General features: G+C 37.9%; 1 protein-coding gene across 1 annotated transcript in view; it reads right to left on the reverse strand.

Annotated features, from left to right (window-relative positions):
* The window catches only part of Tmprss11d (transmembrane serine protease 11D), a 48,919-nt gene that overhangs the window by 25,054 nt on the left and 9,980 nt on the right, over positions 1-13,885 (reverse strand). Inside the window, exon 2 of the mRNA XM_021211141.1 lies at positions 418-539. Within this exon, the coding sequence (XP_021066800.1) occupies positions 418-539 (122 nt within the window). The remainder of the gene's footprint in view (positions 1-417; positions 540-13,885) is intronic.

Here is a 13,885-nt window from a genome sequence, read left to right on the forward strand (position 1 = left end):
TTGACAAAGTTAAGATTGTTAAGGTAAAAGAAATCAAACTAGTATATTGGTACCTCCAAAGTTGTACAGAAATATTATAATTTTTATTAGCAGTACATCTAAATAATCTTGATTTACTCACTCAGTAATCATTAATAGATATTTATAATAGATTATTGTTCATTAATTAGTAAGAGAGAATTTATTAATAAAAATTAAATAATTTTTATATTAAAAAGTCAAAGCACCACCATCCACCTTATGAATATATATATATATATATATATATATATATATATATATATATATATGACCATCTATTTAGAGAAGAATTCTAAATAATATTAGCGCATGTTCAGAAACAGATATAGACAGAAGAGGAAGACTACATTTTTAACCTGAGAGCATATTTAACTATTTAACCTGAAAAGTACTTACCGAAAGCTAAAAAGTGAATAAGTAGACCTGCCATCATGGCCAGGAGCCCTACTGTTATTATGACAACGAAAGCTACTGCAAAGGGAGTGAAGGATCTTGGCGGTGATAGCATTGGTCTTGGCCTGAAACAGGAATAAAACAAAGGAGAGTCACTGGGTTCACTTGGAAACAAGTACTTTCCATGCTCGCTACTGTGTTTGAATCTCGTAGCTTGTCCATGGATTTGATTATAGAAGCATAGTCTTAGAAATTAACCTAAACCTTCCCCCACCAGGATGTTCTTCATTTTTTTTTCTTTCAGAGTTTTTTTTCCATAGAAATAATGGCTTTTAAAAGCAGTTTAGTAGGATTATAAGAATGTAAGAATTTATCTTTTCCTACCAGTTTGTGTAATTTTGGGTTTTTGTTTGAACTTTCCAAAGAGAGTTTTACTATATACCTCTGGCTGGCCTGGAACTATCTGTGTAGACAAAACTGGCCTGAACTCATGGGAATCCACCTGCTACTGCTTCCTCAATACTCGGATTAAGCATACCCAGCACAATGCCCATCCCATGATGGGATGCTCTTAAGATTGACCACGAAAGCTTCTGCCATACCACATTGCCTTCCAAGACCCCAAATTTGGTTCTCTCACAGCAACCCATCTTAACTAGAGGCCATTACCAAAGGTATGAGGAGAGACCACCCTGAATGTAAAGGATGAAAGAATAGAAAGAAGCCAGGAGTGGAACTGAGCATTATAACCATAACTTCCCTCAAGATGTTATTTCATATTAATACAGATGATAGTAAAGGCCACAAAAGTACCAAGAGCTGCAGTGGTTTTAAACTTTCCTAATGTATGACGTGTTTCTCATGTGTGGTAACCCAACCATTATTTTCATTTACTACTTCACACCTCCAGTTTTGCTACTTTTATGAAAAGTAATGTAAATATCAGATATGCAAGATATCTGAAATGCAACCCATGTGTAAAGGTTCAGCCTCTATAGGGGTTGGACCCCACAGGTTGGGAGAACCCCTGGATTAGAGCTTTTCCAATAGAGGATGCATGTGACTTATTTTTTTTTTTCCTTATGACTTCATCAAGTGCAGTGGCAGTGTAGGCCAACCAATTTGTATTAATATACAATGTTATGTTACAGTGGGAATATCATCTAGAACAATCTGATTCACTGTCTCTTTTCCACCAGGACAGACACAGCAGTGGCCACTCCCATTGGGAGGTCACCAGGGCAGCTCCTTGTTTGGGTCATCACGTTATCATTTACCTGAAGAAATGGGAATAGCAGTGCCTATCTCACAAGGCTGTTGGAAGGTGAAATGGGGTTATGTAAATGAGGTTAAAATGATAAAAGTGCTTCTAGTTAAACAGGATGATCTGTGAATTCTTTTAGCATAGATATCTTTCATGCTGGTGTTTCTGACAACACTTTAGAAGGTCAGGCATACTTAGGGGTTTTGTAAATATTTATAGTATTTATAAATATCTTTTGCACATGTAAACTCCTGGCTATGTTTCATATTTTGGAACCTAACAGAAGTGGGAATCAGGAACATTTAGGCAGATTTTAATCTGACTTTCATTATTTTCTATTTGCTTTTGGACATTCTGAGGTGAGAAAGGAATATTCTAAAGTGATCATTAGTTCCTTAACTTTAGGTTTCAAGGCAGGGTTGCTTGAATTATGTTCAGCGAACAGATTCATAAATGGAGCCCTTCCACCTGTTGCAATAGATTCTTTTTACATTACGTGATGTGGATGGGACCAGTGACAATTTAGATGAAAGCTGGAGATGAATGCAGATTTGCTAACTTGTGTTTTTATTGTCCAGGTACACTATACATTAAAAATATAGCTCTGATCAAACATATCATTTAATAAAAGTACATTTAAATATGTGTACTAGGAAGGGAATTACCCAAGAATAAAGCAATAAAAGATAAAAGACATAACTTTACCTTTCAAATCTCTTGTACTTCATCTGTTTGTTTTTCTCTTTTTCTTTTATCTTTTCTTTCTTTCTTTCTTTCTTTCTTTCTTTCTTTCTTTCTTTCTTTCTTTCTTTCTTTCTTTCTTACTGTACTGGTGAAAACTGGCTCTCTTAGTCCAATTATGAAAGAAAACTGGAATTTTGATATTCCCAGTCTCTTTGAGTATCAGTGGATTCACTTGTCACCTCTAGGATTGTTGTGCCAGGTATATCCTACCACAGGCCACAGCATCTAAGGTTTGTGAGCTCAGGAAATATTAGTTCCTTTTGGTAGGAAGATATAGAGTTGGGAAACAGGGTAAAACTGGGTTTCCAGTGTACCAGTCTTCTGCAGAATAACTACGGACAGACTGTAGTTCTGTAACAAAATCTGATGTGGAATAAGAGGAAATCAAAAACAAGGAGCAAGTTAAAGGCCAACAAAACCTGAATGTTAAAAACCAAAGGTTAGGTATAGCAGAGACCATTAGGAACCATATGTGTGTGTGTGTGTGTGTGTGTGTGTGTGTGTGTGTGTACACGCGCACGCGCGTGCGTGCGTGTGCGTGTGTGTATGTATAATCAATAGTGTTTGGTTTACGTTAGGCCTCTGGGCTATCTAGTCTCTGGTTCATGGTTACATGAACAATATCTGATGTGGGTCCCTTATCGTGGAGTGGACCTTAGATCAAATCATTTGTTGGCTATTTTTTTGTGCCACTATCGCCTTAGCATATTTTGCATGTAGAACAGACTGTAGGTCAAATCTTTTGTGGCTAGGTTGGTATCCATACCAACGTGTGTGTGTGTGTGTGTGTGTGTGTGTGTGTGTGTGTGTGTGTGTAAAGCAGCTGTCCATTTAGTATTTCGATGGGATTTCTGAATGTGAGAACAAGTGTATCTCTTTTGTCCCTGCTCTTGTGCTCTTTTCCTCCCATTGCATTGCTGTGTCCAACTTTCACATGATGGTTTTTGCTTCGTCTTTTTTTTTTTTTTTTGATGTTGTTGTTATGTTTGGTTGTTCTTTTCTAATGAGAGACAGAAAGAGAGTGGATCCTGAGGAGAGGGGAGGTGAGGAGGTCCTGAGAGTAGTAGAGGGAGAGAAAACTATAAACAGGACATATTGTATGAGAAGAAAATAGAAGCTGGAAACAACCCAGATGTCCCACAACAGAAGAATGGATACAGAAAACGTGGTTCATTTACACAATGGAATACAACTCAGCTATTAAGATTGAGGACATCATGAATTTTTCAGGTAAATGGATGGAACTAGAAAATGCAACTCCTTTTGGGTTTGAGTTACCTCACTCAGGATGATAAGTGGATATTAGCCAAAAAAAAAAAAAAAAAAAAAAAAAAAAAAAAAGCACAGAATATCCAGGGTACAACCCAAAGAACTCAAAAAGGTTAACAAGCTGAGGATACTAAGTGAGGATGTCTCTATCCCACTTTGGAGGGAGAAGAAAACAATCACGGGAGATGGGAGGGAGGGAGGGACCTGGGTGGGAAAGGGGACAGGGAGAGGAAGAGGGTGACGTGATCCTGTATTGGGTGGAAGGAACAGGACTCAACTCCTGAGGGTCAGCAGAAAGAATGGAAGCAGGCAACCTCGGGAGGTAGGAGGTGGGGGAACCCTCTAGGTACCAGAGACCTGGGAGGTGAGAGACTCTCAGGACTCAAAAGGACTCAAAAGATGAAATGCCTTACAGTGGGGAGAGGGAACTTGTAGAACTCATCTCCAGTAGAAAAACAGGGCATCAAGTGAGGGATGGGGTTGCCATCCCACAGTCAAAACTCTGACCCATAATTGTTCCTGTCTGAAAGAACTGCAGGGATGGAAATGTAGAGGAACCTGAGGAAAAGAAGGACCAGTGACAGGCCCAAAGTAGGATCCAGTTCAAGGGTAGGCCCCGAGGCCTGATACTATTACTGAGGCTATGGAGCGCTCACAAAAAGGGGCCTATCATGACTGCCCTCCGAAAGACCCAACAAGCAGCTGAAAGAGTCAGATGCAGATATTTGCTCCCAATCAATGGACAGAAGCTGCTGATTTCTGTGGTTGAATTAGATTAAAGCTGGAAGAAGCTGAGGAGGAGGGTGACCCTGTGGGAGGACCAGTAGTCTCCCACTTGAGAGTAACCTGGATCCTGGAGATCTCTCAGATACTGGGCCACCAACCAGGCAGCATACACCAGCTGATATGAGGCCCCCAACACATATACAGCAGAGGACTGCTGGGTTTGGATTCAGTCAGAGAAGATGCACCTAATCCTCACAAGACAGGAGGGCTCAGTGAATGGGGAGGTCTGGTGGGGTGGGGGGTGGGGATGGACTGTCGGGGTGGGGACATCCTTGGGTAGATTCGGGGAGGAGGTATGGGATGTGGAACAGGCAGAGGGTAGACCTAGAGGGGGATAAAATCTGGACTGTAAAAAAAGATTTAATAAAACAATTTTTAAAAAAGAAGAAAAAAGAATAAAGTAAAATTACAAAAACGGAAAACAAAACAAAACAAAAAACAAGTCGGAGTCAGCGCACGCTTTGGTTTGGATGAGTCTTGCCTCCCATGAGAATGACTTTGAGCCAACTTTGCCTTTAGTTTCCTGAAAACATCTTTAAACTGGGAGATGGGGAAGCACCAGGAGACATATGACTCAAGACACAAAGGGTGTGGACCTAAATTACCTTAATCTCTCAAGTGATGATTACCTAAGAATTGATTGTCCCACCCTGTAGCAAGAGCTGAGGAAGTCTCTGCACGCTGCTGATTACAAAGCCCATGGTAATTCCTGTTGAATTGTAAGCCTGGTAAATGTATAGAAAGTTTTGCAATGTTTGGAAACATTTGTTTGAATTTTTAGATGTGATGTAGTTTACTTTTCATTCAGATTCTTGACCAGCAAGACTTTCAGGACTTTCATTAAAACAAAAACAAGTTCTTTGTTGAAAATATGGTTACCTGGCTCTCTCTTCCCTCTCCAGCAGCCTTTTTTTTTTTTTTTTTTTTTTTTTTTTTTTAATAGCCTTATTGTGAAAGCCTCCGTCAGACACAACACATGTGGGCTGTTCACTCTCGCAATGGTCTCATGAACTCTCTAATAGAGTCCATTCTGATTAAAGGGAAAGTGAAGCTGAGAAAGTAAATCCGTTTTGATCAAGAATGGCAGAGCTGGAAATGGAAAGGAGGGAGGTTTCAGTGAAAGAACACACACTTCTTAAGGTATATGTCCTAAATTACAACACACTTCAGAGGGCAGAAAAGTCCTGGGTTCATTGTCTCTCTTGATCTTGCTTTGGGGAAAACGAGGTTAACCAAATCTATTGATTGTTTACTCAAAGGTCTAAAATTTTGTCTTACACATAGTGTTATCACACAGAAAGTATGTGATACAGGAATTGATTTAATTTGAATTTGAAAATGTCTTAATATATTTAAATGGGAATATTAACTTCTGTCATTGGTACATAGACCTGCCTGATATTTAGCTATAGATGAATAGAAATTTGATAATAAATTCACATTATCTATAATAGCTGAAGGGTACGTATTAGATCAGATACACATAATGTTGTGAATACTGAACTTTTTGAGAATTTTCTGTCCATTTTAAAAGTCAGTTATGATGTTAACAATGGTTTGGGTCACAGTCCTTTCCTGACATGTATTCTTTTCACGTGATCTCACTCATGTTATAGTTTTGCAAGCAACCAGTAGAACATTCATAAGATATCTTCTTGCCCTATAGCTCTCTGAGTATTCTATACCATTTCTTACAGTTGTTCACTGAATAGCTTATAGATGCTCTACGAACACCTAAATGAACAGCATGTAGTCCCTGTCCCCAGCATATACAATTTCTCATGTTGATGAACACTACATACATTAGGCATTGAGAAGTTAGCTTCACTTCATCCCTCAAGGATATGTCTCAAATATAAGAGATAACCAGTCAACTACTGTTTTACTACATAAGGTTTTTTTTTTGTTTGTTTTTTTGTTTTTTAGTATATCTCTATCTTAACTCTGATTTGACAATTGCTTCATTAATGATACTTTAAATACCTTTTAGCTGGTCTTGATTTTACAACTAATCAGCTTAATTCAACTTGAATAACTCAGTTCAAATGATTTGGTAAAAGTTAGTAATGTTCTAGTGATTGTATTAACTGCTAGGGGCCCAGTAAATGAAACCAAATGAACGCTATTGTTTTCTTAAAATTCTTATATTGAAATCTTAACCTTCCAGCTGATGTGGCATCATGTGATAATTGATGGAGGTGAGTAGGTTATGAGGAGAGTAATCTCACTGATGTCCTGATATAGGAGACTACATGGATTTCTCATGTGTATGTTAAGGCTATGGTGAGAATGTGGGTATCCATAACGAAAAAAGCAGGCCAACAGACACGAATACTGCAATCTGTGCAGACCTCCCAGCCTCCAGACTGTGAGAAATAAAATTCTGTCATTTCTAAGTTTCCTATTATATGTCTTACTTTTACATCAGCCTTCGCGGAATATGATCCAGCCTTAGTGATGGGGCCAAGAGTGGCAAATATGATGAAGATAAATAGGTAAAAACAAAGGATAAAGTAAAGAAGTGGGAAATGGATCTGTATGAGGCACTGAAAAGTTAGAGAGGCCAGGAAAGAACTAACAAAAGCGGCATTTGAATAAACATGAACAAAGTTGTAAAGTAGACATAAAGGCAAGAGAATAATGATCTAGGCAGAGAGAATGCGAGGCCATGAACCATTGGGTACCCCTTGGTGTATTTGAGAAACAGCCTGGAGGGAGGGTTAGTGAGACTAATGACCATGTGGGTTGGGAGGCTGAATCAAGGGGGAAGACAGTATAAGGAAATAGATTTGATGAGACTGGCAGAGAAGGTCAAGGCAGACATAGCAATTTGGGGCAGGACATGCAAAGGTCGTCATTTGAGTGAGGTAGGTATTTGAGGTTTGGGGCTCAGGAAGAGCATCAGATTCTTTGTTTTAGTAGGCGCTTCTTGTTGTTGCTATAGGAGTGGTAGGTCAGAGATAGAGTGGGAGAGAATGTAAGAGGTTATCCAGCAGTCAAGGTGAAAGACAATGGTGTCTTAGATAAGATGGTGAGTGGCTGGGGAATGGTCAGAGTCTGGGCATCTTTTAAATTTTGAGTGTAGAGAACTAGGGATGACTTATTTTGAGAGGTCAAGTTTAAGTTGAATACAGAATTTTTATTAGTTTCCAATCAACTCCTGAAAATACTTCTAGGGATTTTTTTTTTTAAAACAGAAAAATCTCTCTTTCCCTTCCCTTGTATGGAATCTACTTGTCTTTTGTATCTGAACTTTTCCTGGCCATTTTCATCTTCTGTGCTGTCCCAACCTGCCCTAGTCGCTTTAGCCAGGCTTAGTATATCTGTGCATGGCCTTGAAAAATGTTTGTGGTTTAGTTGCTTGGCTAAGTTGTCGTGTCATTAAGGTAGTTCATGCATCACTCTTTCCCAGTGGGTAGCTTCTTCTCCCCCACTGCTCCCTGATTTCATAAGGCTTGCTCCATTTTTTGTTTCTGTTTTCCCCTACTCTCTTTTACAAGTTCATATGTCAAACAAGGGGATTGCTACACATTTCCACTTTCAGGTTACTCACTTGGGAAAGGCATCACCGAATCTTCTTTCTTACTCTTTGTATTTTTACCAATAGAAGACTATGGAATTTACACAAGCATCACTAATGGAAAAAAAAAATCAACAAATGACTCTACAAAGAAAATTTTAAATGTAATTTTACAATAGTTTGGAGGCACTTTTAAAAATTAAAGTGCACGTTGTGCATCCTAGTTTTGAATGCCGATGTATACAGATATAAATCAGATGAGAACAATCTCTACCAGCTATTAAATGCTTGCCATGTGCTTGTGGTCTCCCAGGCTTTCCTACCTCATCTCGCTTAATCCTCACAAAAATACATGCTGTATGGACGAGGAAACAGCAGCTGAGGGATTAAGTTACTGAGCCAGTAAGTGACAGAGCTGTCATCTGAATCCAGGTTTGGCAAGTTCAGTCTGCCAAGATCTACATCAGATGGGAGGAGAATGTCTGCTAATTATAAGTTGTGGTTAACACTCATCGAACCTGCTACCTCTATTGTTGACATTTAAAAAAAATGGGAAATCCAAACATAATTCATAGGTCTTCTCTTATAGAATATGCAGATAAAGTATGCTTCTATTACATGTTGGAGTTTTGAAGAACTATGTTCAAATGAAAACATTTTATTTCAGCCCTTACTCCAGGCAGATTGCCTCCCACAAGGCAGGCAGTGGGAACTATTTATTTATTTTATGTTAAGGAAACAAAGTCTCATTTGGAAGCCCCATACTTTAAAACAGATCAAAATGAAAAATCATTTTTTTTTTATCTTTTGTGAAAATTGGGGTCTCCATTTCCTGCTTGAATAGTTGAATTCTTTCATTTTTTTTTGTTCATTTTGTTTTGTTTTGTTTCCCTTAATAACCTTAGTACACACAGAATACCTCATAAAAAGAAAGAAGACAGCATTCCTCGGCATTGTGTAATTGATGGCAGCCAGCCCCAGAGTCATGGCTTGTTGAATGTATTTGCTTTATAGAGAGTTCTCAGTTCATATGGAAGAGAAGACTTCTATACTTGAGTGAAAAATCTGTATCACTCTGCTAAAAATCTCTTATTTTCTTTTAATGGTTTGGATTCTCATTTCTTCTGAACTTGAACTGCATTTACATACATTTCTTTTTCTCAGTGATGTCAATCACTCTATACAACTTAAAAATATAAAGAAGAGGGAGAGCCTATATGTTTTCATGAAAACCAGAAAAAGACAACTCTTTTAAAGGGGTGCCCTTTAGGTTTTACATGGCTCCTCTCAGAGGCAGACAGCTTAGCAGAGAATGTTGGCTTTACTTTAGACTCAGGTCTTCTGCTGGAAAGCCACCCAACTTGTAGACAGTTCTGCACAGCTACAGATAGCAAAGCAGAAACAAAATGTCCTTCAGACTGCTGCTTGGAGGATTAACATTCTCATGCAGATTCAATTCAAGCAGAAGACTACCATGTAATGTGTTTGTCTGCATACCCACTCATGTGTGTGTATGTGTGTGAGAAGAAGTGGGAGAGAGTGTTAAGACAAGGGGAGCAGAGCAAATGATAGTTCACGAATACCTGTTGCCAGTGAGCCTTGACAGTTCTGTGGCTTCCTGGGCTGGTTATTTTGGCTTGGTGGAGTTCAGTGTGTGATCACAATAGACAAGTCCCTTTATTTCTGGGAGGGAAAATGGGTGTCTCTCATTTGATGCACAGGCTATATTTTCTAGGTGGTTCTGTTTTTTAAAATTAATTATTTTCATATTCTGGAAGTCCTTTCACATGCTTCTTCATGCTATAATGTCACTATTATTTTCATTATATAATTGAAATGTGTTCCAAGATGCTTCACAACTTTAAAATATTTTCACCACATCCTAGTTTAAAAAGTGTGTGTGTGTGTGTGTGTGTGTGTGTGTGTGTGTGTGTGTATAACTGATGTATATGTGCAGGTGCACAGACCCATGAACATACACATGGATGCTAGAGGAGTTCTTCAGGTGTTTCCCTCTATCAACTGAGTCTATCATTGAACTTGAAACCCACCATTTTTACTAGGCTTGCCAGCAAACTCCTAGGATCCACTTATCTCTGCTCCCTCCAGCATTGAGACTACAGGCCCTACTATTTATACCTGACTTTAAATGGGTATTAACGATTTGAACCCAGGTTCTCTTGTTTTCACAGCAAGCTCTTTCCCACAGAGCTTTCTCCTTAGCTCTGCATTCTATATTTCAAAGGATATATGTTAGTCTTGTAGAATAATTATTAAATATGACAATAATGTAGACTATGTTCACCACAGTGAGTCTAGGTTGAGAACTTCTTGGGACAGGAAGTGTCTTTTATGCCTTCTTGTCTTAGAGGTAGAGCTTAAGCTTTGAAAAATAATATGAGAAGCCAAATTCGGCTACAATAAAAATATAGACTCTAGTATATACATTTCCAGATGAAAGTAGTCAGTAATATGTAAAAACACTTCTCAGTTCTAGTAGTATGTATGTAAAAAAACTTAGGCAGTCATGAATTAACATTTAAAAACACAACAACATGATCTTATTTTATACACAGGACTAGAAACTTAGTGATGCATGATCCAGAATAAGTGAAACTTTACCATGTCTTACAAATAAAAATGAAGAAACTATGAATTCTGGTCTCAACTTTTTACTAGCAAATGCTAACTCTCAATATTATAACTTATAGCAATGAATGAACATAAACTAAATGTTCATGCTCAGTGCTCAGGTATGTGGTTATTTAAACAGTGGATTGAAGAACCACACCTACTTTATTAAGCCATCAGTCAGTAAGGGATTAATTAGCTCATGCACTTAGGGCAAGGTATAATGAGCCTGTAGTCAAAGGTTTAATTTTTGGATAGATTTTTTTCCCCTACTTGTTCTTAGCTATAGGCTGGACAGTTATTCTTATTTGCTTTTTCAAATGGCTGTTACTTTTGTAGTAACTCCCTTTCTCTACTACAAAATGAGAGGGAAAGGAAAAGAAAAAGAAAAGTAAAGAAACGTGGAATTGAATGAGATTGGCTGGGAACAAAGCTACATCACCTATGGTCCACACTGATCTCTCGACCGATGATGTCATGCTGGACACATATTTTCTTGCTTTATTTTGCATATTTTAATACATTTTAGTTTTTTAAAAATAAAATTGCTCATGCAATTCTGTTTATCAGACATCCAGGGAAACTTTAGGTATTTGTCTGAAAATGTTTTTCCTTCTTAATTCTTAGTTCCCTAGGCAGTCACTATCCAGAACTATGGCACAACCCTATCCACTGGAAATGGTGGAAGTCACAAAGCCAGAATGGCTGTATTGGAGTTTCTGCAAAGCTGAGCCGAATGCTACTATCACTGATATTCTGTGTCTCACTTTTAGATTTTGGTCTCTGTGCGTTGCATTCTTGGGGGGCTTTCTGAATTATGATTCATTTTTATGTGTTTTCCTGAGAACATTATGTCTGAGTCTTTTTAGGAAAGTCATAAATTAATATTCCTTCTGCTTTCAGGGAAATAATTTTATCTAACCCTATTTGGAAGACTTTTTTATGCATTGAAGATTGTGATGAAGCTAGAAATTACTAGATGAGCCATGACTCCAAAAATCTGCTTGAGGTATCCTCCACCCTTAAGCAAACAGTATAATTGGTACATGACAGATATAATTGACAAACTCTGACTGGTCAGGAGAATTTGCAACAGATTCAAGACTTATTTTTACAATATGCTTAGAGCTTTCTGTAGTTTAAAGATAGGGGATGGTACAAGGTACACTTCTGGAGGAGTAGAACTTGGTAAATAAGATAGATAGACTGAAATAACCTTTTCCTACTTTGTAATGTAGATGCTGAAAGGCTAGTAAAAGGAGTGCTAGTGTTTGCTGTTCATTAGATCAGTTCAGATATTTCTATGGTTTATCTGGAGTGCTTTAAAACCTTAAATACTGCCAGTCTGAAAGCAGGCTGCCATACAATAAATGTGTTTGCTATGGTGGAGACATTCTTTAGACTCCTTGAATTGGAGTTAGAGGGTTGAGAGTAAAAATAAAATCTGGTTGTTTTTTGTTTTTTTCTTCTTGTTGTTGTTGTTTTGTATTTTCTAATTGCAGCTGAACTTGTAATACTTGGCATGGGATGAAAAATCAAACACATGTCCAGAGACAAAATTATATAATCTATATTTCTTGGATAATCATCAGTCTGTCTTTGTTCCATGAAACCTGTTTAAATAAAGAAGCAACCTGATGGCTAGTCAGTCAGAGCTTCAAGATTCCCCTGACCACCATACCGGATCACTCCTCCCTCACTGACTCCTTATGTCCTCTCAGGGCCACATTGTCTGTCTGTCTGTCTGTCTGTCTGTCTGTCTGTCTGTCTGTCTGTCTATCTATCTATCTATCTATCTATCTATCTATCTATCTATCTATCTATCTATCTATCTACCTATCTTTCTATCTATCTATATATCTATTTTTATCATCTGTCCATCTGTCCACCTGTCTACATATGTATGTATGTATGTATGTATGTATGTATGTATGTATGTATAGGTATATCTATGTCTATCTGTCTATCTGTCTATCTGTCTATCTATCTATCTATCTATCTATCTATCTATCTATCTATCTATCTGACTATAAATGCTGTGACTTTTGCCTTACATAGCAAATGGTTCAGCTGGGAGGATGTTGGGAACGACTGAAGAGTAATGATGGATGCAGCTTCATGAGAATGGTCCACTTGCCTCCACTCCATGTACGGCACCGTATTTTATGGCAGAGTTGCTCTTTTATGTTTATTCATTGAAGGCATCTAAAGACTACTTGACATTTCTCTGAGGAGTTTGTTAATGACTATAGGGTATGTTGTTCTTATGGCCATATTGCAAGATATATTTGTTTTTCTAAGAAGGCTATCTTTGATGGTACTACAGAGCTGCACAAATGGTAGGTCCTGTGTCCATAAGTGAGACTGCGAAGCCTATTCTGCATGCATATGGACACTGCCAACAGGAACACTTCTGGAACATTATAATGTAAGTACTTTATGTACATTAACTAGAAGTCATATTTTTTGTATGCATATATGAGTGTGATATGTGTACATGTGTGTTTGTGTCCACACGTGTTTGAGTGAGAATGAGTTGGGATATGTCCATGTGCATATGTTTGGAAAGTCAAATGACTTTGTGTGAGTTTCTCCATCATTCTGTATCTGACATACAGAGTCGGGGTCTTTCAAGGACTCTGACACTCTGAAATTCCTGCTTGACTGGCTAGTCCGCTTGTCTTGTGTACCCTCTGTCCCTGACTCCTATGGAGAAATGACAGTCAGTTCCTGTGCCAGGCAGGCTTTACTTGGGCACTGGGAATCAGATGTCTGAAGCTGACAGTTGTTTGGCAAATATTAAGCACTGAGCCACCTCCCAGCTCCTGTTATTATAAGTTCTTAAGGGGATGGGAGCAATGACCTCATTGTCTCTATTGTTAAAGAACTTGTTCTTGTGTTCTGAAAGTGCTGACTCCGGTTGTCTTGTAGTGTAACCGATTAGTTAGCTGGCATGAGCAAAGCATATGCCCTAGAGGGCGCTATTGTACAATGTTAGAATTCTGTTTCTGAATTCTAAAAAAAAAAAAAAAACGTTTAAGCACTGAAAAACACATGAAGTCAGAGTTTCAAAGCAAGAGATAACTACTTGGTTGAAGATTTGTTCCTTGCCTGTATATATATTATTTGGGCTATCTTATATAATAAGCAATATACAATAATAAATAATATATATTTCTATCTGAATTTAGTGGTAAATTTGTTATTTGCTTATTTTTATTTTCAAAGAGATGTTCTTTTACCTTTATTTTCCAGAT

Source organism: Mus pahari, chromosome 13 (genome assembly GCF_900095145.1).
Source record: "Mus pahari chromosome 13, PAHARI_EIJ_v1.1, whole genome shotgun sequence".
Lineage (NCBI taxonomy): Eukaryota > Metazoa > Chordata > Mammalia > Rodentia > Muridae > Mus > Mus pahari.